The 25,445-nt window shown below is 39.1% G+C and overlaps 2 protein-coding genes across 2 annotated transcripts in view; one reads left to right on the forward strand and one right to left on the reverse strand.

Annotated features, from left to right (window-relative positions):
* Pect (phosphoethanolamine cytidylyltransferase) overlaps window positions 1-15,161 on the reverse strand; it is a 39,951-nt gene extending 24,790 nt beyond the window's left edge. Inside the window, exons 1-2 of the mRNA XM_019046162.2 lie at window positions 14,898-15,161; window positions 12,927-13,064 (exon numbers count right to left, since the gene is read on the reverse strand). Coding sequence (XP_018901707.1) covers window positions 12,927-13,064; window positions 14,898-14,935 — 176 coding nt within the window. The 5' untranslated portion in view covers window positions 14,936-15,161. The remainder of the gene's footprint in view (window positions 1-12,926; window positions 13,065-14,897) is intronic.
* A 1,971-nt stretch (window positions 15,162-17,132) lies between these two features.
* Art3 (arginine methyltransferase 3) lies at window positions 17,133-25,085 on the forward strand. Its single transcript, XM_019046197.2, has 8 exons — window positions 17,133-17,526; window positions 18,247-18,608; window positions 19,362-19,516; window positions 19,997-20,197; window positions 21,424-21,611; window positions 22,611-22,846; window positions 23,831-24,190; window positions 24,922-25,085. The coding sequence occupies exons 1-8, from the start codon at window positions 17,504-17,506 to the stop codon at window positions 25,029-25,031; spliced, it is 1,635 nt and encodes a 544-aa protein (XP_018901742.2). The 5' UTR covers window positions 17,133-17,503; the 3' UTR covers window positions 25,032-25,085.
* The last annotated feature ends 360 nt before the right edge of the window (window positions 25,086-25,445 follow it).

Consider the following 25,445-nt stretch of genomic DNA (forward strand, 5'->3'; position numbering starts at 1 on the left):
TGGCAAGTTTCCAACTAGGACAATGTCCAATTCGCCGTCCTTGATTTCCTCCAGCGTCCACTTTTGGCGCCAAAGCCGCCTCCTGAGATTGGTCGAAAATTTTGGCGTGGTTTTTATTTTTACTAGCACGGGAAACCAAAACTGTAGCCGTTTTGAAGACAGAGGGACTTTTCTTCAGCTATGAGAAAGGTTGGCTGTAATTTATAAAGTTCGAACCAACTTATTGTTCGTCCTCTCGCGGAAAATTCGACTCAATTCGATCGCAAAAATTCGCTAATAATCGACCTTCACTTTCCCAACGACCCGGAACTCGAAAAAACATGAAAAAAGGAAAGACTCAAAAAACTGCATTTGTGATCGCGTCCTTTGCATCCAATTTACTTACGACAGCTATAGAACAGCACTTTTAGAAAAAATGCGAGCTACGGCCTTTACCATACTTCCAAAAATCATCGAAAGTCACGTGTCACCGCCCGCGCGAAAAAGAAACAATGCACAGACGCAAAATTTTCAGAAGACCCATTTTCGATCGAGGCGAGTCGAAAAATCTGATTTGAAGATTTCAACGGAAACTTTTCTTTGGTGTCCTGAAGAATTTGTTGCGTGGGGTTTGTTTCAATTGTGTGCCAATAGGGACTGGGACCATCGAAATGTATTATAATGCGGCTATTCCGAGCATCATACAAGACACGGAAAAAAGAGATTGTTGATTAAACAATTAAGTTGTTTGTAACAATTAAAAAAATTAGTATTTTGGATCCGTACAGTTTTTTTTTTAAATTTTCCATGGATAGGGCCCCCCTGTATCACCGGGGGGGGGGGGGGGGCGCACGCAGCCGGACCATCGATCAGTTCATTAACCTCATCTCAGTATGTGGTGGCATTGAAACCACTGTCGTAGATAGGTTAGTCTAGCCAACCTATAAAGAGAAGTACCGAACTCGGTGCGTGCGGCGCATTTTAGAGTGCGAGGCTCGCAGGTAGGAAAATGCTGTTTCTTGATGATTCAGCTATACATGCACGAATAATATCACTATCTCTATTTTTAGACTTCGAACTATCAAAAAAGGCAGGCGCATAAAATATGTTCTTGATCCCCACTTTTTCACAACAAAAAATTCATTGTACACGATCCAACTTCAGCTGCGATGTGCCTAATTATGATCTATGATCAGAAATCCGGAGAGGTAGTGAACAGTTCCCTTCGGGGGCAGCTGATTGCGAGTCCAGGGTCCTCCCTCGAAAAGAAATTGGGAATCAAACATCTCTGGCATGTAATTTTCGATAGTTTTCATGGTAATTTATCACCTTCTTCTCTTATTTTTGGAGGTCGGAGGGGAAGAAATCTAGATATCATCCTCGGATATGCCTCTAAAGAAGGGAAGAGTTTCATGTGTTCATATTAACATTGTTACCAGATTGTGCTGAAAAATCGGCACTATTACCCTTTGAACCCCTGTAAAATATCTCAATCTAATGATACAACCTGGCAACTTTGTATTACTATAATAAAAAAAATGAAAGAGGCGTAGCGCAAAATTCGAACTTCATACGCCAACGTCGTCCATTTTTCGAGAAAATCCTCGAAAATTTCGGAGGAATAGTGCGGGCGCCACTACTGCGCTTATTGTGGCGGCACACAGTGGATTGAGTTAATTAGTGAGGTCGGACATAAAATATTTGACAAAAACTTCGAATTTTGAAGTGTATTTCGACACATTTTAAAAATCAAGGGGTGTCACTGCAAGAAAATTTCACGAGAAAACCAATGGAACCACTATTAAAACCTTAAAGTTTTGTATAAACGGAGTTAGAAGCGTTTAAAGTTTTCGAAGTTAGTCCGGCCTCTCCTACTGACTCGATCCACTGTGCGGCGAGACGGCAAAGCTTCCTGATATACCGAAACGTAAAATCGGAACAAGTGCAAGTTCAAGTTGATATTCAGATAGTGACAGAGCAGAGACTGATCGGAGTCGACACACTTTTTAATCACAAACAAAACACGATGATTTTACGCAGTTGTGAATCATTTCTGAATGAAAGTGCGACGAATGGACCATCGATGTTAAAATGTTACATATCCATGACCAAAGTACGAAACCACGTATCTCCATTGCGGTGTAGTAAAATTTCCGCTCTTATTTTATTTTTTCGGAGGGAAAACGAGCCAACTTCAAGGCTTGAAATTCCTAAAGGGTATTCTGCTGATAGAAAAAAAAATCAAGGTGGATTCCAATAAATTACATCGACTCGTTTTCCGCAGAAAAAATACGGTAAATATGACAGGAAGTCTGCGACGTTGCAAACGGAGATGTGTGGTTTCGCACATTGGTCATTGATATCACTGCACTGTCTTTAACTACTGTTCAGTCTCTCCGACGCAATAAAAGAGGGTCGTAAATACAGAGAAGCTCTAACTTAATCATCGCGAAAATTTCTGGATGCCATCAGAGGATCGATTTTGATGAGCACCCCAATTTTATGGGTCTATGGTTAAATTTCGTCAAAACTCAGTCCGATGGTGGTCTTGAACGGTTCCGTTAAAAACTCAATAAAAAAAAAAAAAAAAAAAAAAAAAAAAAAAAAAAAAAAAAAAAAATCCGTAACCAAACCTTCATAAAATAAACTGTTAAAGTTCAATATTGGAGGGGAAGAAAAATAAAAAATAATAATTTCAAGACGAAAATTACCTACGTAACTTTGATTTTCTGCATGATTTCAGTAATTTTACACCGAAGAATGTACATTGCACAATCTTGTCAATATCCGCAGCTATGGGTTCTGTTTTGCAAAATGCAATCTAAATTATGTTTCGAGAATATTATGAGGATATGACAGCGAGGTTACAAATAAGAGCATCTGTCTTGCCGACCGGAATGACGCGCTTTCCGTATTTTTGCCGACTCTGGAGAAAAATTCACCTGATTCACATCAATATGTCTCTCAGGAAAAATCAGGGCATTTTTCGATCAGTTGGCAATGCCGAGGCTGACTCATTACATTTTCACTGGAACGGAGGCGGTGACTCTAGGACAAGTTGCCGCTCAAACACTGACCAGTGACCACTGACCTTATCAACTTGTTTCCGTTTACTTTCCTGCGTTCCGAGTCACTAACTCCGTAAAATTCCACTAGATTTCGCAGTAACTCCCGAATCTTCGGATTCGACGGCAAGAGAAGTATTGCGAAATAAATACTTGTACTCACTCGATAAATCCCATGAAATGCAACCAAAATTTCCATTCAAATTTGGATGAAATGTGATCAAAGATGTCAAGATTCGAATCTTCAGGTTAAAATGAGAGATTTATGTGGTCAAACATTTAACTTAAATTACTACACTACTTTCTTCCGGACGCTTTTCTTCGGAACAACACTCTCCAAGTGTTAAAAAAAAAAAAAAAAAAAAAAAAAAAAAACTGCTGTCCGGAAAAATGGTGCGGGGATGACGTTTGTGGATCGAATTTCACGGAAGTCAAGTGATATTATCCACCATTTTGAGCTACTTATATAAGACCTTAAAACATGGAAAATTGAACTTTACATTCCATAGACTGTTTGAAGGGAAGATACATAACCAGAGTGTCTAGTATTTTCTCATTTTGGGAAATCCTGATTTTTCCTGATTTTTGACTGCTCAATCCTGATTTCATAATTTTTCCAAATCCTGTTTTTTCACTGCTCAATTCCGAGTTCATAATTTTTCCAAATCCTGATTTTTTGTAGAGATAAAGAGGCGAATGTATAACTTCACAGAAATAGCGCGATAAAACAAATCCGATCGGACGGCCGACTTTTCTCCAATCCTGATTTTACGACCGATTTTTCTTCAAATCTTGATCAAATCGGGATTAAATCCTGATTGACCTCAAATCCTGATAAAATCGGGAAAATCCTGATGCTATACACCCCGCTGACTAGAACGAGCGATGGCGGTAGATTCCTTCGATCGTAAGCGGGTTGATGTGTCAACACATTACACGAATGATAGAAACGATAATGTGACGGAATGAGGGAGGAGATAATGCATAAATAATGCGCTTTTGCGCATCGGAGAAATGAGGAAAATTCGTCGGTGTAAAAAAGCATGCCCCCCTTTTGATTCGATTTACCGATCGCGTGGAGATACGCCCCCGATGCTCCGGTAGAGCTAATTTGAAAATGTGATTTACGCGCTAATGCAAATCGATAGGAATAGCAGGGTGGCGAGTTCTTTCCCCTTCAATCGGAGTGACGATGATGGAAAGTGACACAGCTATGGGAGGGTCAAGCTAAAAAAACACGCGTTTTACCAATATAACCTCCAAACATCTTGAACGGCAAAAGGTAATAATCATGAGTCATACTGCCGTGCTAAGGAAGAACGCCGTATGAGCCTTTAGATGACGCCATATTTGCCTTACTAAAAACCGAATTTACTGGAAACATTTAGAATAATTTTTCCCGAATTTGTCAGATAATTTTGTTCGCATTTGATCTAACATATCCGAAAAAATCACGGAGAAATATGCATAACTTTCCTCAAAAATCCATGTTTTATCCGGAAAAATTTGGCAACTCTCGAGTGTTCATACGGCGTTCTTCCTTATCACAGCAGCACAGCAGTGGCTGGTCCGATAATTTTCGTTACAAGAAAAACCGATTGGAGGCATATTTGAAAGAGAAAGGGGCTTCGGGGCTCTAAGTGCCCCCTTACTAGCCCCCACCCATCCGAAAAACATCCGCATGGGGCTTGTGATACTTTGACCGGGGGATGACTATATACGTGTACTTAGGCTTGTGATGTTGCAGATTTCCTGTCGCACTTAAGTTTTTGGAGGTCATCGTTTTTCTTCCAAATTTCGTGCGATTCTTTAGGAGTTTTCTTTGAGAATTTCGAACTTAAACGTCAAACTTAGTTTTTCAAAAGAAAAAAAATCCAAACAAAGGACGACTCATTGAAGTTGGTTGAAGGAAACTTTACGTATCATGCTCAGATACCCAATTCTTCTCGCCATTTCGAATGCCGGCAATGTTGTAATACATTTAAATAATGCATTTCCCGGAAAATTGAGAAAGTCACGATAAAAATCAGTAATGGACAACTTCATCGGCACAATGAGCAACGCTGGAATCATGTTAAGGTAAAAGAGAAACGATCAAAGCTCCGGACAGTGTCGCGTACGAAGGATACTTGACGAATTTTGTTATAGCGTCTGGGTGCAACTATTCGGGCTCCAATGATGTCCATATTGCATACGCACGGGGGTGAAGGCGTTTTGACTTCAGACACTGACCGCCTCACCAGCGGCGCTGAGGGGAGCGAGTCACTGAGAGGAATCGAGCAAAATGTAAAAACATTAAAATCTCAAACCGCTGATAATACGAAACGTGGAGGTTTCAGAAACGGTTTTATTGATTGTCTCGTACAATTTTTTTTCAAGGGGCACTCTACACAATTTATAATGTGAAAAAATTGACATCAAAATTTGCAGTTCAAGTTGAAGATTTCTTGTCCAACCTCTCTGGAAGGCTAGTTTTTGGTGCAGCGCGCTTTACTACGAGGATTTAAAATGATAGAGAGCCTTCAATTCTTCATTTAAACTTTGATAACATCTCAGGATAAACTTTTCTCAGGCATGAATAGTTGCTCTATAAATAATGCTCAGTACACAGGGATATCGAAACTGAAGCACAAGAGATACTCACATCCTACGCCTGTATACTACAATTCATGTCTGGGAGATATCTTTGTTATAAACGAAGATTTGAAACCACTCTGCTATTTTGAATCCTCGCGCCTCGCCACAGATGAACTGTGAAATGGCGAGTGCCAGGACAGTCAAAACGCCTTAAGTTCGGTGCGCATGCAACACGGACACCCAAGGAGCCCGAATGGTTGCATCTAAGCGTCAAAATGAAATTTGAGCAGTGTTCGTAGTATTAGATGCTAACACATGGCTTAACAGTAGTAATATTCTAAATATTCTCGGCAACAAAAGAAAAACTAACGGAAAAGTCAACCGAAGGATGTTTGCAATCATTTTAAACTTAAAAAAAAAAAAAAGCGCGACTATAGTAGGGCCCACGAAGGATGGTCCCTGAAAAATCGGGCGAATGGAATAAACGCACGGACCATGTAAGTGACAACGCTGCGAGGTCGAGCCGATGCATAGAGTACATAGAGTCGTAATGTAATTGGGAGAGCTGGCGCCACTTTTAAGCATTTTCCATGTCCCGAATTCCGAGACTCCTGTGTGACGCCGGGTCACTTTTTCGATACATAATCGATTGTTTGCGATACACAGGTACCCGGTCATCCGATGACAACAACAACAACAACAACGGAGATAGGAATTACCATGTATTCCACACCGCCATTTTGGATCGAAAATGTATCGAAAAAGCGACCCGAACTCGGCGCACACCGGGCTCGGAATTCGTCGAGCAGAACATGGCGCCAGCTCTCCCATTTACATTACGACTCTATGTACTCTATGAGCCGATGGAACGCGAAAAGCTATTGTACGCGAACCGCTGCTGTTCCTACCCCTATCTTCAGGTCAAAATTCTTCAAAGGAAGATTTTTCGTAAAAAAAAAATCAATTTCTTGTAATTTTGCTCCACTCTCTTCGTTCATTAGATGGTTGAATTGCTTGTAAAATTCTGAACTAAATGATATGTATAATTGTAATTTACATTTTTTATTTTTTCCTTGTTGTAGCGAAGTCCAATTATTATTTATCTCATCGTATCTCGAATTGTAACTTCTCTGCTATATGACCGATTTTTATATTTTGAGGCCTCTTTTTAATCTTGTTTTAACAGATAGTAAGGAAACACTTGCTAAATCCGTCTTTAAAAATTTTCAAAAAATGTTGGTTCATTTGGGTTGGACGGAGAGTCTGGAAAATACGCATGAATGTAATTGAGGTTTTCGAGTGGCTCAGCTCAGCATTGATTGATGCACGCGTCGAAGACTGGGCCCGGGCCGCGGCCGGGGCGGAGACCGGAGTGCCGCTGCCGCTAAGCGCCAGCGATTGCAGGAGCTGCCCGCGGGGTAGGGATGTCGATACTTATCCGATACTTGCAAAGTATCGATACTTTCGATCGATACTTAACGATACTCGGCATCGATACTCCACGATATCGATACCATGCAGTATCGATGCCAAGACCCCAGTATCGACGGTATCGATACTTAATCTGATTTGGTCACGAAGAAGGCCTCTTTTTCTTTTTTAAAAAATTCTCTCCCCACTATTTCACCTTATGATGCACTGTGACAAACGACGGAATAATCAAGTTTCTCCAGATGATTATACTTCAATAAAAATGGTAAAAGCTCAGTTCGATAACTGTAGTTAAGGGCTCAAAATAGTTGACTAAGGACGCGAACAGGGCTTTTTCGAGAGAGGCGTAAATCTGGCGGAATTTAACGGCCGACAGACACATGCACACTCAGAATCACGGCATAATTCAGAAATAGTATCGATGGTATCGATACCTCATAAGTATCGATACTTCAGCTCGATGATCGATACCGGTATCGATGCTTAGAGTCGATACCAGTATCGATACGAGTATCGATACTTCCCTGAGTATCGACATCCCTACCGCGGGGCCGCGGCGCTGGACCCAAGCCTCGCGGGCCAGAGTCAGACCGAAGAAGCCGAATCGACCTATCGATATTTCGTTTCGCGATAGAGCACCAGATCGGCTGAATCCTTACTCTTCAATGCGCTGGGGCGACATTGCGATACTAATTTCGTCCTGGCCAGAAAATGAACTCATCCAGCGGAACGGGAATTTCCTGCAGCCGCGTTGACACTGTGTGAATCACCCGATTCCACGGGCGCGCAACTTGGGCACTTTTCCCCGGGGGAACGGAACTGACGATACGAAAATGACATTAAACACCCACTAATGCGCTTGGGTTTTTGGGGTGCGCTTAGCCTTTGAGTTGAACTGAAGATCTAAAGTCATGAAACAGCAAGAATCTCAATTAAATCATTTAAATAAATTATTTAATTGATGCAAGTGAAGAAGATGCGCGGAGCGCACTCCGGTGGTGCCGCTTTGAACTAAGCCCCGTGCCGTGCCGCGGCTGGCGCCAGGCGCCAGCGGAGGCGCAGGCGCGGCGGGCGCGCGGTGGCCGCTACAATACTGCCGTGCGAGGGAAGAACGCCGCGCCGCATGAACCATCAGATTCAAACTGAGATATTTACGTTCAAAGTCTACGGCATGCCTTCCTGCGAGATTTGCGAATTTTAAGTTTTCGTTTTATCCTATTGACAGCTTGATCTCTTGGCTGTTCATTAGCGCTTAGATCATTTGCGATAAGATAATGACTCCCGGAGAATCACAAAGGAATGAGGCTATGTCGGACTCACGGCAAACTGCTCGTGCAGGTAGGGTAAGGGTTTCACCTCTTTCGTTTCTTTAAGGTTTATTTTTGCAGGAATCATTTCACCTGGAACCGAACTCATTAACCTTGCGTGTTTTTAAGGTAGAGCTGTTTTAAAAATTCAAATACAAATTAAAACAGAAAGATAATAATCATGAATGTAACTGCAACTGAACCGGAAACTTCATATTTTTCTGTTTTATTTGTATGTTTCTTATTTGAATAAGGGGGGTGTTAAATTGAAAGTTGGCCTTAAATGAAGAAGGTAAGGTCTGCGCGGAACAAATAAAGTTAGGGGTTAGTAGTCTCCTGATTCTAGTAAAAAATGAAATCCTTTTTTCCCCTCTGCAACCTTTGTTTTTCTCCCTTTCTTCACTTACTATCTTGAGGAGACTATTCCATATTCATCAAATTGGACTGATTGTGAGTTAAGCAGAAAGGAACCAACCCACATTTTGGAAAAAATGGAGTTATGTGTGGTTTTGAACACAACCACTGCTCTATTATCTATCGCCAAAAGTTAAAAGTTTTTGTTGGAGCAAATTTTGCAGAAATTGAACTTGAAGTTCATCTTTTACATTGAGTCTTATGCAGGAGCCAAACTTTGAACCTCTTTTTCTCGGTTTGATCCCGATGTGGCTTGGTTCCTTTCTGTTTAATTCCGTCCAATTACTCTTTTCATTACTATGCTAGCTTTATCATGGGAATTTCGGCAACTTTCGAATGTTCATACGGCGTTCTTCCTTAGAACGGCAGTGTATGCCCAGGAAACTCGGGACGCGAGTGGCACTCACGGCGTTTTTCCCCATGTTTTGCGGACATGCGGCTTGCGACACTCGCGAGACTCCCTAGCATAGTAATGAAAAAAATAATTTGATGAATATGGAATAGTCTCCTCAAGATAGTAAGTGAAGAAAGGGAGAAAAACAAAGGTTGCAGAGGGGAAAAAAGGATTTCATTTTTTACTAGAATCAGGAGACTACTAACCCTACTTAAGTAACTTTATTTGTTCCGCGCAGACCTTACCTTCTTCATTTAAGGCCAACTTTCAATTTAACATCCCCCTTATTCAAATAAAGAAACATGCAAATAAAACAGAAAAATATGAAATTTCCGGTTCAGTTGCAGTTACATTCATGATTATTATTTTTCTGTTTTAATTTTTATTTGAATTTTTAAAATAGCCCTACCTTAAAAACACGCAAGGTTAATGAGTTCGGTTCCAGGTGAAATGATTCCTGCAAAAATAATCCTCACAGAAACGAAAGAGGTGAAACCCTTACCCTGCCTGCACGGGCGGTTTGCCGTGAGTCCGACATAGCCTCATTCTTTTGTGATTTTCTGGGAAGTCATTATCTTATCGCAAATGATCTAAGTGCTAATGAACAGCCAAGGGATCAAGCTGTCAATACGATAAAACGCAAACTTACAATTCGCAAATCTCGCAGAAAGGCATGCCGTAGACTTTGAACGTAAATATCTCAGTTTGAATCTGATGGTTCATGCGGCGCGGCGTTCTTCCCTCGCACGGCAGTATTGTAGCGGCCACCGCGCGCCCGCCGCGCCTGCGCCTCCGCTGGCGCCTGGCGCCAGCCGCGGCACGGCACGGGGCTTAGTTCAAAGCGGCACCACCAGAGTGCGCTCCGCGCATCTTCTTCACTTGCATCAATTAAATAATTTATTTAAATGATTTAATTGAGATTCTTGCTGTTTCATGACTTTAGATCTTCAGTTCAACTCAAAGGCTAAGCGCACCCCAAAAACCCAAGCGCATTAGTGGGTGTTTAATGTCATTTTCGTATCGTCAGTTCCGTTCCCCCGGGGAAAGTGCCCAAGTTGCGCGCCCGTGGAATCGGGTGATTCATACAGTGTCAACGCGGCTGCACGAAATTCCCGTTCCGCTGGGTAAGTTCATTTTCTGGCCAGGACGAAATTAATATCGCAAAATCGCCCCAGCGCATTGAAGAGTAAGGATTCAACCGATCTGGTGCTCTATCGCGAAACGACATATCGATAGGTCGATTCGGCTTCTTCGGTCTGACTCTGGCCCGCGAGGCTTGAGTCCAGCGCCGCGGCCCCGCGGGCAGCTCCTGCAATCGCTGGCGCTTAGCGGCAGCGGCACTCCGGTCTCCGCCCCGGCCGCGGCCCGGGCCCAGTCTTCGACGCGTGCATCAACGCTGAGCTGAGCCACTCGAAAACCTCAATTTAGGGATGTCGGTACTCAGGGAAGTATCGATACTCGGTATCGATACTGGTATCGACTCTAAGCATCGATACCGGTATCGATCATCGAGCTGAAGTATCGATACTTATGAGGTATCGATACCATCGATACTATTTCTGAATTATGCCGTGATTCTGAGTGTGCATATGTCTGTCGGCCGTTAAATTCCGCCAGATTTACGCCTCTCTCGAAAAAGCCCTGTTCGCGTCCTTAGTCAACTATTTTGAGCCCTTAACTACAGTTATCGAACTGAGCTTTTACCATTTTTATTGAAGTATAATCATCTTGAGAAACTTGATTACTCCGTCGTTTGTCACAGTGCATCATGAAGGTGAAATAGCGGGGAGAGAATTTTTTAAAAAAGAAAAAGAGGCCTTCTTCATGGCCAAATCAGATTAAGTATCGATACCGTCGATACTGGGGTCTTGGCATCGATACTGCATGGTATCGATATCGTGGAGTATCGATGCCGAGTATCGTTAAGTATCGATCGAAAGTATCGATACTTTGCAAGTATCGGATAAGTATCGACATCCCTAGCCCAGTCTTCGACGCGTGCATCAATCAATGCTGAGCTGAGCCACTCGAAAACCTCAATTACATTCATGCGTATTTTCCAGACTCTCCGTCCAACCCAAATGAACCAACATTTTTTGAAAATTTTTAAAGACGGATTTAGCAAGTGTTTCCTTACTATCTGTTAAAACAAGATTAAAAAGAGGCCTCAAAATATAAAAATCGGTCATATAGCAGAGAAGTTACAATTCGAGATACGATGAGATAAATAATAATTGGACTTCGCTACAACAAGGAAAAAATAAAAAATGTAAATTACAATTATACAAATCATTTAGTTCAGAATTTTACAAGCAATTCAACCATCTAATGAACGAAGAGATTGGAGCAAAATTACAAGAAATTGATTTTTTTTTTCCGAAAAGGTTTCCTATTAAGAATTTTGACCTGAAGATAGGGGTAGGAACAGCAGCGGTTCGCATACAATAGCTTTTCGCGTTCCATCGGCTCGACCTCGCAGCGTTGTCATTTACATGGTCCGTGCGTTTACCTATTCCATTCGCCCGATTTTTCAGGGACCATTCTTCGTGGGCCCTACTATAGTCACGTATTTTTTTTTTTTTATTTCGCGGTTATTATTGGCTCCACGCTCACTCATAGGCGATCGCAATTTGTGGCAACTCACCCGCTGCGACGGGAATCTTGCGAGTTTCTACCACTCGCAGATTCTCATGAGTGATCGTGGCTTTTACCGAATTTCCGCAGTCGCTCGTAAGTTCGCGGCTATCCGCGAATTTTCTCGGTTGCGTCACCGCATAGCACACAGCGCGCACACGTGTCTTCGTTGATTTCTGTAGTTTCGCGGGGTTTTCCCCCGTTTCCTGATCATACCGTAGCAGTCATATAGCTTTAACAGAAAATTCCAGTTGAAAGCGGTGCAAGGCTCCGATCTTTTGTGCTCAATGTAGGAAGGCGATCGACTCAGACCTGACCTGGCGTGATTTTTAAGGGGGGTTACAACACTGTCAGACATGTGACTGAAAGGGGGGGGGGAGGGTAAATTTCAATAAAAAAGTTGGAGGTCGTTTATGGGCAGCTCCTTAAGTACCTAGGTAACTACTAAAAAATTATCCATTTGATGACACTGAGCCGCAACCTTGGTATAGTTACTTATTGTTGTATCCTGAATATTTTTTAATTTTTTAAAATGAGGAAACAATCTGATAAACAAGGTAGTCTCAAGCAGGGTACCTAATAATCCTTTTTTTCTGAGATACACAGAAAGTCAAGCCTGACAGGGGGGTTCAGGATACAAATCGCTTGGAAATTAATTATAGGAGGAAGCAAACAGCACAGTTACACTAGCTTCATTCTATATTTACGAAAAAAAAGAGACAATTTCTAAATTCCTTCCTCCAACCTTCTTGTGCCTGAAACATTTTGAGTTCACTAGAAAAAGCCCCGATTTCAACTGCCGAGAATAAGGACCAAGGCATACACTAAGATGCAAAAGGAAATTTTTCGAAAAAGTCTATCTCCTCACTTACTTCATGAACTTTAATTCAGAAAAGTAAAAAAGTACTTTTTCATGACATTCTTTGCTTCTTTGTGTTTAAATAAAATCAAGATGGGGGGGGGGGGGGGGGGGTTGGTGTTACCGTACCATGAATGTTTTCCAACAAAAAACTGAGCTTCAAAAAATATGCAAAGGAAGAAGCTTTGAGCCTACTCTCCCTGAATGACACAAGGCAATCCAGTGCCTAGACCATAAAGACTCTGAAATATCTTCAGTGAACTTACCTCTCTTGTTCAGTAAAGACAGGAGGTCCTTTGTGCTTCGTGATTTCTTCATCGGTGTGAACTCCAACTATTAGGTAATCACCGAGAGCTTTGGCTTGTCTCAAGGAGTTTGCATGACCAAAATGGACCATGTCATAACTGAAACAAAAATTTTAGGGTACAGCCATTAGGATTAAGTACTGAATAGAATCAGAGATAGAGATAAGAGAGATAGAATAGATTGGTAGGAATCTAATGATGTTGTTCAAGTGATAGAAAAACAGCATTTTACTTCGATTGTTACACCTACTCTCAGAAACTAGAGTCTCTAAGAGCTTCATGTTATGAAAACCGAATGATTCAAGTTTGAAAAAAGTTCGAGAGGAGCACATTGGCTTCTTCAGGAAACCTTTAATTGAGACTTCGGGGTGCAAATGAAAGTTCTGAAAAACATCCACTTGACACCTCATTTCAGTGTTCCTTTCACATTGACCTGATTTTTCACTTACAGAAAAATAAAAAAATAGCGATTAAATTGGAGGTTTTTTTGCACTAAAATCGGTTATCATTCCCGGCTAGATCTCAAAAGTTAGTGAGAGGTTCAAGGTATGATGATCATCAGAAATTCCACCAAAAACGGTGTGATTAACTGGCTCATACATGGAAGAAGGGGGAGGAGTGTTGGCAGTTATTTACCTATTTAGAATGTAGCCCTTGATCGTATGTCTCAAATGGTGATGCTTCCATTCAAACTTTTACAATTTGAAATTAGGTACTTTTTGATAAGATAAGAAGTCAAGTCACATGGATTTCTTTCATTCAGGCCATTCTAAATCTAATCAGACGGATGAAAAAACTTGACAAAATTGAAGCCCATTCAATCTACACCCAACACTACCAGTCTAAAAGATTTATATATTTTCTACCACTCACTCAAATTTTAATTAATTTTTTCACAGATAAAGGGAGGTAGTCTGCTTTTCACCTCTCTTCTTTCAATTCTTCACTAAAAAGCCGAAATTGTAAGCCATTCAGTGGAGAAGGGATTTTTTAAAATATTATTGGTGGAGCTTAACATACAACCCCCAACCAATTTTAGCTAAAAAATTAACCATTAAATTTCATTGCTATTTTTAAATTATTCTGCCGATTCTTTCAAATTGTCTCATTTCACCCTAGGAATATTCTTAAGAAGATATCTAAGCATGAGATATTCTAGGAGTGGCTGAGCAAATCCATGAAAATGATCTGGTTCAGAATATGAAAATCACCCCAAGACCGTTACCCGTCTACAAAACAGAACGGCTACAATGACACAGCGAATATTTTGAGATAAGAATCTTGCTTTGGTAGCAAAACATTGACTCACTCCTGCATTTGCATTTGTCAACGAATTAAAGAATTGATGACCATTAATCTGGCGCTCATTAAGACAGAGGAGCATCCAATATCAGGGCGGTGGCACCCTTCACATAATCAATACTTGGTAACGTTAGTTTCTTGTAAGATTCAACCGGGTATAGAACTGGGGCATTGTACATCGAAGATTAAAAAAATTAAGGTCAAAAGATATTTTGTGTTACATCACGGTCTAAAATTAGGCAGGAAGATAAGAATGAATATTTACACTGCGAGCGCTTCTGTTTATAAACAAGAAAGTAAGGTTATGATTATCAAAGTTTCCTCAGTAACTTGGCTCACGCAAGTATCAGAACAATTTACGTCCTTTCAAACGACTAAAGATAGTTAAACTCTACCTAGAGTTTAAAAGTAAAACCAAACACCGATATTTAATTCATTAAATCTTTTCAAAATCAAGGTGATAAGGTGATAACTGTGAGGTTAGATTACACGATTTCTTGCAACCGTCGCTTTGAGAGTGCACGCATTCCTATGGTATAGCGATCATCATCAAATTAAAATATCATAAAGACACAAGATGAAGTGGTTTCGTGTTTTCTTATTCGTGCAATAATTGATAAGTGGTCTTACCATCCATCACACCACACTCGGACGGGTCTATCGGACATGATTGAGGATACGATAACAAAAAACCGCGGCGCACTTTTAATTCACCTTCCGTACAAAACTGGGGTTGACGAATTTGACACAATCAAAAACAAAAATAAGTTTCAAGGGTGACAGACAGAGAGCAAGGCGCTAAGGCCATGTGGTGCCGCGAACACGGATTAATCACAAACGCGCACGGACACGCACGACGCCGCTGACAGCTGATAAAAAACTGACTGATCAAAATTTCAAAATGGAAGAAGAAGCAAAAGGTAGCTAAAGGCCGATGAGGACTCGTGCGAGATCGGAAGCGATCGTTTCCTTATCGGTCCGCTTACCTACACTGTTTCACGATCTCGAGCAATTCGGTGCAATTACGTACTGGCTTGTTACGGTTTTGTCTCTTGCCTTATCAGACGGCGCGGCGCGCTGATTATGGCAAGATGGGGGAGGGGGGGGGGGGGTCTGATCCGCAAAAAATTCAGGATCCTCCAAATTTTTCAAGTGCAGTTTTGTGGTTAAACTAAATGTTTCTACGGCCCTGGGGGTCTCCTTAGAAATTTTAGAAGCACCTAGTGCAACAAAAAAACAGGGGAAAAATGAAGTATAAGGGGTAGGTTGAGATGCAAATTTCCAGGAACTTGTACAATGCTCAAAACTGTGGAGTCAGTATGCCATGAAACGCCGAAAAACGATAAAATCTTAACTTACAATTGGACTGCATTTTGAAATTTGGAACTATAAATTCTGGCTCATCTGCAAAAAACACTTATGTGCATAGGGACACCAACGGCACATACGTTGTTTTTTAAACTGGGCCAAAATATTCATAGTTCCAAATTGCACAATGCAGTCCAATTAGATGATGATGCTATGATGATCAATTTTCGAAGTTTCGGAAAAAGTCGAAGTTTTTGGAAAACTCGGTTGTGAAATTTGCCCCCTCACTTTTATAAATTTGCTGCCTCCCTAAATGTTTGGTTATGCTCCTTATTCCAAAAGAACCTTACCTTCCCCAGCTCTGCGAGGCGATTGTATGCCGTTTCACCAAATTTCATTCGCTCGCGGGAATTTTCACCCACGGTGCAGGGTGCTTTCTTCACCCAATCTCTTTGGCCTAATGAGCGGTTCGCCAAAAGCCCAATGACCCGTTTTTGTTTGCCACACATTGATATCATAATGATAGCTTTCATACATAACTCAACTTGTCATGAAGGAAGTTGCTTGATTTTCATGGCACCGTGCTTCATGACCTACAAGACTGCCACTCTACCGCCTACAAGACTGCATGAATACTTCACGCACTGCGCCAAGTACAGTGCGGTCGCCGGTCGGCGCGTAACGCATATTAGCGCCTGCAAGACTGCATGAATACTTCACACATTGCGCCAAACATGAAGCGGTCGCTGGGCAAATGGGTGTAATGTGCAATGGAGATGTTTGCATGTGTGAGGAATCTGCGATTTGTCTATGGATTCGTAGGTTAAAGTTCGTGAGGAACACGATGGTGCCACTGGTTTTCTCTGAAATCAACTCCTAAGCTCAAAAAAAGCTCTCAAGTCGAGGTAAAGATGGAGGGGATATCCCACGCTTTCCTGAGAGTCCACTTGTACATCAAGACAAACTCTCCTTTGCATGGAGAGTTTGTTTGAGCGAGCTTTTTTTGAGCTTGGGAGTTGGGAGTTGATTTCAGAGAAAACCAGTGGTACTATCGTGTTTCTCGCGAACTTTTACCTAAGAATTTGTGGACAAATCGCAAATTCCTCACACATGCAACATCTCCATTGCCGCTGGGTAAAATGTGACAGGCGATGTGTGCCAAGGGTGAACTTACACTTGGGTAAAAAAATTGGGTGAAAGAGCCACAAACCCTGCGAGGTGATAGTCAGCTGACTTGAAAAATGAGGAACACTTTTATGAGTTTTATGTACACATTTTATTTTTTATTACACTCACATGTTATTTTAGAACTATTCATGACGCGCGGTTCATACCTTAGGACGGTACCTTCAAATGCATGCTATCCATCCCTTCCTTCTTTCAAAGAATAATTAATGAATTAAGGACATGCTGTATGAAAACAATATGTTAAATGGCAGAGCGCATATTTAAAAATCCCGGGTGATAGATGATCGCGCATGCGCACAGGTGCGATCGATTGACCTTGAACAAGTAAACAATCCCCCATTCCCCTCCAACCCGCCCCCTACCCCCCTCCTGGATCTTGAAGTTTGAGGTTAGCACGTGGATGGTGATGGATAGTGCTAGAGATTTTAATTTTTCAAGTTTTCAGATTTTAAGCCCAAAATATTTTCTGGACTATTTAAAATCATCATAACGAGGGCAATTATTCCTTTCTGGAACTTACCAAACAGCCAACAAATTCCCAGCAAAAGTGAATTCATCGTTACAATGTGGGCCCGTGCATGTTGTTATCAGTGATAAGCAGGAATTCTTGTATTCTCAGTAATTTTTATCCCCAATCAGTATAAAATTGCATCTGTTCGGCGCTATTTATTCCTCCTCAGAATTTATTCAAGAAATCTTGTTTCATTCAAAAAGCAACTGATACACAGCACAATCAAGACATGGCCTCTGGTGGTAGTAGTAGGTGAGGAACGCTCCTATTTGCAATTTTATTAGCTGATTGACTCTAAAAGATATTATTTATGTAGCCACTTAATTCTATAGTAAGTGTTTGAAGTCCTCGCACATAGTCTTGCTATTTAAGGTGAGTTTTGTCATGAGAATGGGTCTCCCGACAGGTGTCAGTCGGTGATGTGGAATAATGTTTGTTTGAATCTCACCATGACATCGATCTTCTCGAAAGAAATCTTGTTTTCCGGAAGTTTTCATTCACTCCGGGATCGATGCTGGACTGATACTCAAACAATAAGCAGTTCAGCACACTTCAATTTTGCATGAAGATTCAATTAGTGCCCAAGCTGAGAATCATCAAGTTTCTCAACACATTTAGGTAGAGTCAAAAGACTTTCTTTTGTTGAAAATTCAAGAATTCCTAGATCATTGGATGGATTACAAAGTCTTTAGGAACATGATTGGCATTTTCCAAGAAATGTCCCAACCAAACAAAACCCAAAACATACTGAGGCATTCCAAATGTGACATTTAATCCAGCATGCTTTGCATCCCTTGATATGGTCTTAGGAATTTTCGCTGTAACTTGAAGTTGAGATATTGCAGGTTTGTTCAGTTGTTCAGTATTATTATTCTCAAGATTTTTTTTTAAGCTTTATTTTACTGTAAGCTTCAATTAGCTTAAATTATAAGTAATTTATGCAAGAAATTAAAACAACAAATTTCTCCTCAGTTTTCAGATGAACACCAATGGACAAAGCGGACGAGTCTTTGATAATGAAGACTCAAGTGGTGCAAGTTCTGGTGAAGAGTGGGAAGAAATGGACTGCGAGCCCACTGAAGTCGATTGCCTTTTTTGCGATCAAATTTTCAAAGATGTGGAAAGTGCTCTTCCTCATTGTGCCGCTGCACATCAGTTTGACCTTGCCAGGCTAAAAGTTAGCCTGAATCTTGACGATTATTCATACATTAAATTGATTAATTACATCAGGAGGAACAAACTGGATCCAAAGACTGACCTTTCCAATTCATCCAAGTGGAACACGGATGAAAATTTACAAATGGTAGTCCCGAATGATCCATGGATATGTTTCGGTCAGTTAAAATTTCTCACTAAGTTATTTAAATCCATGAATTGAAGTAGTTGATCTTTTTATTTGCATCCAACTTGCATTTAAATTAACGAAGGTTGTTTGGAGCAATTCACTCCCTGACATTGTGATGGGTATATTCTCATATATTTGGTTTTTTAGTCTATTTCCCCCCCCCCTCCCAAAGGGGGAAAAATTGCATCAATAAATACCTTACTTTAATCAGTGGACGATTTCTGCTTTTGGAAATTTTTACGGTTTGAAATGTCTTAACACAGTCACTGAAATTGGTTTAAATTATTATTAAAAGGTACGTAGTTAGTTGTAAAATGAGATCAAGCTGTACATTTTTCGTTGCTATCTTCATTAAGGGGTGTAAAATAATTAATCAGAGAAAAGTGTATAGATTTTTTGTTCCTTTTTAGTAGGAAAGAGCTTGTTATCACTATTTTTCTGTGAATATCTTCTCAGGTTTCAACAAAATTTTCTAGTTTTTCTTTGTTGCTTGGAGGAAATTTTAAACTTGTATCTGTGAGCAATTGATTTTAGAGACCATTCATTGATCTTTTTTTTAATTTTTAGTCCATGTTTTGTCCGTGAACTTAATTGATTTCTAATTTATTTTATCTGTACTTTATTTTCTGATTTGAACTGTCCTTTGTCATTTGTACAGCAATTATTGTCTCTTGTTTTGGCTTATGTAGAATTTCTCTCTTACCATTATTATTCATTGATATTCTTCTCTGCTTTCCATCAGATATAGAAGATTTGGCAGTGTCAGAAATAGCAAAGATTCCAGATTCACAGGACGCTGTCAATGTGTGTGCTGCAAGTCCTGCTAGTTCGAATGGAAACTTAAGTTCAACGTCAGTGAATGAACTAGAATCTACCATTTCTCAAATGAAACTTGAGGTAATTCATCTCACTTATTAGCAGTTGATCATTTCTTAATTGCAAAGCTCCTCTAGAGCGTCAAATCCAGTCGGTTAGGATAATCTTTTCAAGCACTCAAAAACTTTAAAGGTTTTTTGCGTTCAGGAAAATAATCATAAATGTTTACATAAACTTATTAAAAAGAGAGTATTTTTGCCCCAGGTTACTCATTAAAAACAAAAATGAATGAATGAGATGAATTTTCCCGAAGCCAGACACACATCATACTCTACAATATAAAATTATAAAAGTAACGCCTAAGGTCCAAAGCACTTGTGGAAGGGGGGGGGGGGAGTGGATTGCAAATGCGGTCAGAGGTAGCCCCCCGCTGCATTTTAATTTATTGAAAATAGAAGTTGGAATCTCTTTCATGTCTTGTTCTTTCAGTGACATTTACACACTTGCAATTTTCTTGTTTAATTTTTACATCATTTTCTAATGGTTTTTTACTTTTTTAAGTTGCAAGATAAAGAATCTCGCCTGGTAACAGCAGCAGAAGAGTTCAAAAAAATGAAACAACTTCTCCAGTCTGTTGTTCTGGATGATGAGCAAGAGGATAAAAAGTCAGTTCCTTTGAGTGTCAAAGCCATCTCTGCCCCTGCGGATTATTCCTATTTCGATTCCTATGCTGATTTTGATATTCACCGAGAGATGTTGATGGTATGTGTATTAACGTTCATGTTGAAAGAATTTAAGAAAAATTGAGTTATGTCATCCTCTTTTATGAATTTCTTAATCTTCATCATTTCTGCATTTTTCAATCATTGGCAAAAAATCCCAGTCTTTCCTAGATTTCTATAGAAAATCTATGCTCATTAGGTGCAAGAAAAAATATCTTAAAAATACTGCACTATCCTTGCAAAGAACTTCCTTAGAACTTCTCAGATTATGATAATCATAGTAAATTGTGTTTTTTTTTTCTCTCTCTTACAGCAACAATTAAAAGATTTCTCCCTAATGTAAGATATTGAGAGGATATAAGGTGTTGCAAATATTATATCCCAACCATTTCAAAATGGACGTCTACAGAGCCCAGTATTTAGAATCATTTTTATAGTAGTTGATTACCCTAATGAGTTTTAAAATTACATATGTAGACTAGCAGTATGCCACTGGAAGATTCTTCAGTGTACAGTAACTCCACCCAAAAATTTTAGGAGCCATCTTGAATGGTAATCCTAATTTTAAGGAGCTGTACAATTTTTTTTTATGATGGAGCTGAAGAGAAGGGAATCATAGAATTTTACGAGGATCAAGGTTCCAATAGAAATCAGGGCTGCTCTTATTTTTCAAGTTCCATGTTTAGCCTATGCCTCTTATTGTTAAGTAACTACCAAATTTGTATGGACAATTTTCAGTGAGGGCAACGTTTGGTCGATATTCTGTTTTTGGAATGCTTCTTTAGCATCATATTTACAGGAGAGGAGGAGATCAAAGAGAATGTTACGCCAATTTGTGTCACGTCTTAAAGATAGGGATTTACATCACAAGAGCGTTATGAGGGCGGGGGGGGGGGGGGGGGGGTTAAAAAAATCTGAGAATGAATGTTACATATTTTAATTTGCATGAAGATTCATTCATCACAAGAATTGCAGTTCTCAGTTACACAAAAATGCACAGTTAACTTAATTACATTATATTTTAGAACTTACTCCCAGAATTATTTCAGAGGTCTCGCGTTCGTTTTTAGGGAGCCCAGACTAACTGAAAATGAGGCAACAGCTTTTGAACACATCAGGAAGAGGCTTTAAAATGCCAAAGAGTTAAATCAGCAAAAATCGAACCCACATGAAAATTTGTAAACTCAAAGTGCATGTTCTTTTTGACAAACTCCTCTTAAATATTTATCAAGTTGCGGCTCCAATCAAGTTTGCTTGTATTTTTAGGATCGTGTGAGAACAAGTTCTTACAAGAATGCCATAATGAAAAACTCGGAGACTTTCCGAGGCAAAACAGTTCTAGATGTAGGTTGTGGCACAGGGATTCTATCAATGTTTGCAGCTGATGCTGGTGCTGAGAAAGTGATCGGAATCGATATGTCAAATATTATTTACAATGCAATGGATGTTATCAGGTGAATTCACATGTACTTCAAGCCCTTTTTTTACATGATTTGCTTTTTTCAGACCATTTTACATTAAATTCACTCATAGCTAACAGTGCTGCTCACAATTTCAAGTGTATTTTCCCAAGGCCAATATTTAATGTCTTAATTATTTGGCAGTCTCAAGGTATACAAAAATAAGTTTGACTCTCTTATCACAACTATTGCAGGACTCAACATGGATTCGGCATTCAGTGTATATTTGGAATTTGTCAGTTTTCTTTCTGTATCAAGCAGGGTCTGTATATACATATCACAGCTCAGTGTAGCCTAGAGAAAAAGGAAGATCTCAGAACCAACGGTTTTATTTGACGCCAACAGCTTGGCTGATCGCAACATGAGTCTGATTTTTATTCCCAGGAATTTGACCTACCAAAGGTTGCCACACATAAATGCCCCATTTTCTCATGTTTGAACACAGTTTGCGTTCACATACGTGTCATACAAAATTTTGTTGTCAGAAGCAGAGCCAGGAATTTTGAAAAGGGGGGGGGGGGGCTTATGCGGTCCAAAATTTCTGTTTGTTAGGGCCCATAGGTTAAAATTTCTTAAAGATTTTAAAAAATAACTTTTTGGGGGAAAATTTTTCTGTCAAGGGAGCGTCTAGGCCCTCTTGACTCCCCTCCTACATGGCTATCTCACTGGTTGTCGGCAATTCCACACCTTCTTATCTTGAGAAAAGGGTATGACAGGACTGGAAAATCAGTCCGAGTTATGTGAATTTTGAACCTTTGCAAAATCCAAGATTCCAACTTACCCTGAAATCAATCATATCCTCAATGTAGAAAAATGAACAAGGTCGGCAAGAGAATCTTACATAGGTGAATTTTTGACTTTCCTGTAATCTGTAACATTTTTTATTTTTTTACTGTGCAACCAAGTGATTGCTTTGTTATTTCTTGTTGTATAGTTACTTTCTGTGGAACTACGAGACATATCATCTGACAAAGTTATTTTTGAAATTTTCAGAGTCAATGGATTTAAAAACGGTGAAAAAATAGAACTGGTGAAAGGTAAAATTGAAGATACAGAGTTACCTGTCGACAAGGTGGACATCATAATCTCAGAATGGATGGGCTACTTTCTTCTTTTTGAGAACATGTTGGACAGCATAGTTTACGCACGAGATCATCATCTGAAACAGCCTGGAGGAATAATCATGCCCAATAGATTTTCATTGGAGCTCCTTGGAGCAAGTGATATGTGTAAGTTGCCTTCCATTGTCACTGTGTTTTTCCAATTTTTCTCTTGTTTTTAGAGAATTTTGCCATTGAACAGTATTAGAATTTCAGTGGATCAAAACTGTGAAATTGATCAATATTCTAAAATTCTTTTCATAATCAATCATTTAATTTGAAAATCATCCAACACATGGTATTTACTAGGGTGTTTACCTACCCTGTGGAAAAAATTGGAAAGTAATGAAGCAGATGTATTTATGTGAATTATTAATTAACTAATCATCTTAAAATAACTTGTTGGTGAGGATTTTGAATGCTTTAAACATTTTGGAGGTTTAGATCTTTAAGCTTTTGAAGATGAAAGCTTACTTTGGAATGTACAATTGTACTTGCATTAAATTCAATGAATAAACGTAAAAGTAACAGGTGGGCATTCCTTTTCATTTCTTTATTTTTATCTTACTCGAATTTCATATCTTTTCTGTAAAGATTATTCCAGTGGCTGCAGGGGAGTTGATAGCGATATTTCCACAAAAAAGTACATGCTGCCTTAAGGGAATGAGGAAGAATATATATATATATTTTTTTTTTTTTTTTTTTTTTTTTTTTTTTTTTTTTTTGCTAAATGAAAACATGTTATCAACACATAAATATACAGAACAACTTATTTTGGTACTTAATATAATTTTAATTAACTTACTACACACAGATTACTCATGTAAATACTAGTACCTGGAAATCTTATGGCTTTAAAACTATGGAGTATATAGTATGCACTTGAAATCAGCTTTTTCTGTTCCAAACCCAAAAATTTGTATCTATAGTAAGACAGGAGGATATGTTCTTTTTTCATATGTACTGCATCACAGTATTCAATGATCCAGAATGTTTTCTTCTCCAATGAGTGAAACTTCAAAAACTACAGAATGAAATAAAACCATGCTTCAGTAATTAACTGAGAAATTAATTTTCATCAATGCTAAACATTCTTCTTTTCTTTCCCTCCAGTACTTCATGATGAATCTCTGAAAGCGTGGGACAATTGTTATGGTTATAATCTTAGTTTTCTGAGAGAAGAGTACCTCGAGAAACCTATTGTCAGAACCATCGAACCAGACAAGATTATTACCTCCAGTTCAGTTCTGCTAAACCTCGATGTTTATACCTGTGATACAAATAGCGTCAACTTCTCATCCACCTTTAAGCTGAATGTTTTACGGAAGGCCCAGTTAACGTGTTTAGTCGGATACTTCGATACGTTCTTTGAGATGCAGGATGTAGTTTCTTTTTCTACTGGACCAAAATCGACTCCTACGCATTGGAAGCAGACTGTATTTTTACTTCCGGAGCCTGTCAATGTTTCTGAAGGTGAGTGATCATGTTTTATGCACTTTTTCTAATAAAGAAAAAGTGGCGAAAAACAAGGTATGAGGTAAGATTTTCTGTCAAGGTGGTTTTCCCCAGCTTATTTAGAGACTATTCCTTGAACTGTCGAAAAGATGATAACCAACCAAAGGGTGCTCATACAAAATTTAAAGACTGTCATTGCACATCGAATTAGTGAGAAGATTATCTGGAACTGAAATTGCACCCTTTGCGAATGAGAGGGTAAAAAGTTGCCCAGGGGACCTCTCAGATTTTACTGAATGGAAGCATGCAACATGAACTTATGAGAATAATATAAGAGGTCTACATAGTCAATTTACTTTTCTTACTATTGATTGGAAGCTGTCAGGAGAATTTGCCTACCTACAAGTGACAGTTCTTGAAAAGAGGCACCTTACTGCCAAACATTTCAGAATTGAGATATTGGTATCTCTGCTTAGAGGAGCGTTTATTGAAAATTTTGAGTTATCAAATACCTGAAAATATGAATTTGAATTGAAGTCTTAATAGTTTTGAAGTTTGCAATTCAAAAACCTGATATGTAATGGTTTAAATCAACATATTATGTTTGAAGTTCAAAATGGCTTTATTCAAATAAATCATTTTGCTCCTTGTTATCGTAGAAACATCAATGAAATTGCCAATTTATTGAAAAATAGGAAATTCATTTTGGAAAAAAAAAAATTAATTTAATAATGGAATGTATGTTGCAGGACAAATTATTGAAGGAACATTGGTTTGCAGGAGGCACCCCAAAGAATTGAGATCTCTTCTGGTTAAAATTAGTATTTTTGATTTGAAACTGAAATTTACCATTAACTAGTTAAGTTTTTCTCTATTTTTATATTATTTATATTAAAAACACCTTTAAAAACATTTTCATGTGTTATTTTTTCTGTATAAAAAGATTGAAAAAATCATTCATAACTATTGGCCATCAGTTGTTTTGAAAAATCTGAATTGTGCTTTCTTGGAAAATTGGTTTATACAAATGTATAAGTCTCTTGATACTAAAAAGTGTCTGAAATTTTTGAGAAGTAACAGTTCTACCATCTTATTTCCGAACGGAATCATAAAATTGAACTTTAGGCAGCTGAGACAGAAATAAAATTATTTAAATTTGCATATTTGGGCAAATTTTTGACATACCAGTATTGTCAAGAAATTAAAAATTTTCTTAAAATGTTAGAAGGAAAATCGAAAGCTTTTGCAACAGAATGAGTTTGTTTGAAATGTT

The sequence above is a fragment of the Bemisia tabaci genome, chromosome 4, assembly GCF_918797505.1.
Source record: "Bemisia tabaci chromosome 4, PGI_BMITA_v3".
NCBI lineage: Eukaryota > Metazoa > Arthropoda > Insecta > Hemiptera > Aleyrodidae > Bemisia > Bemisia tabaci.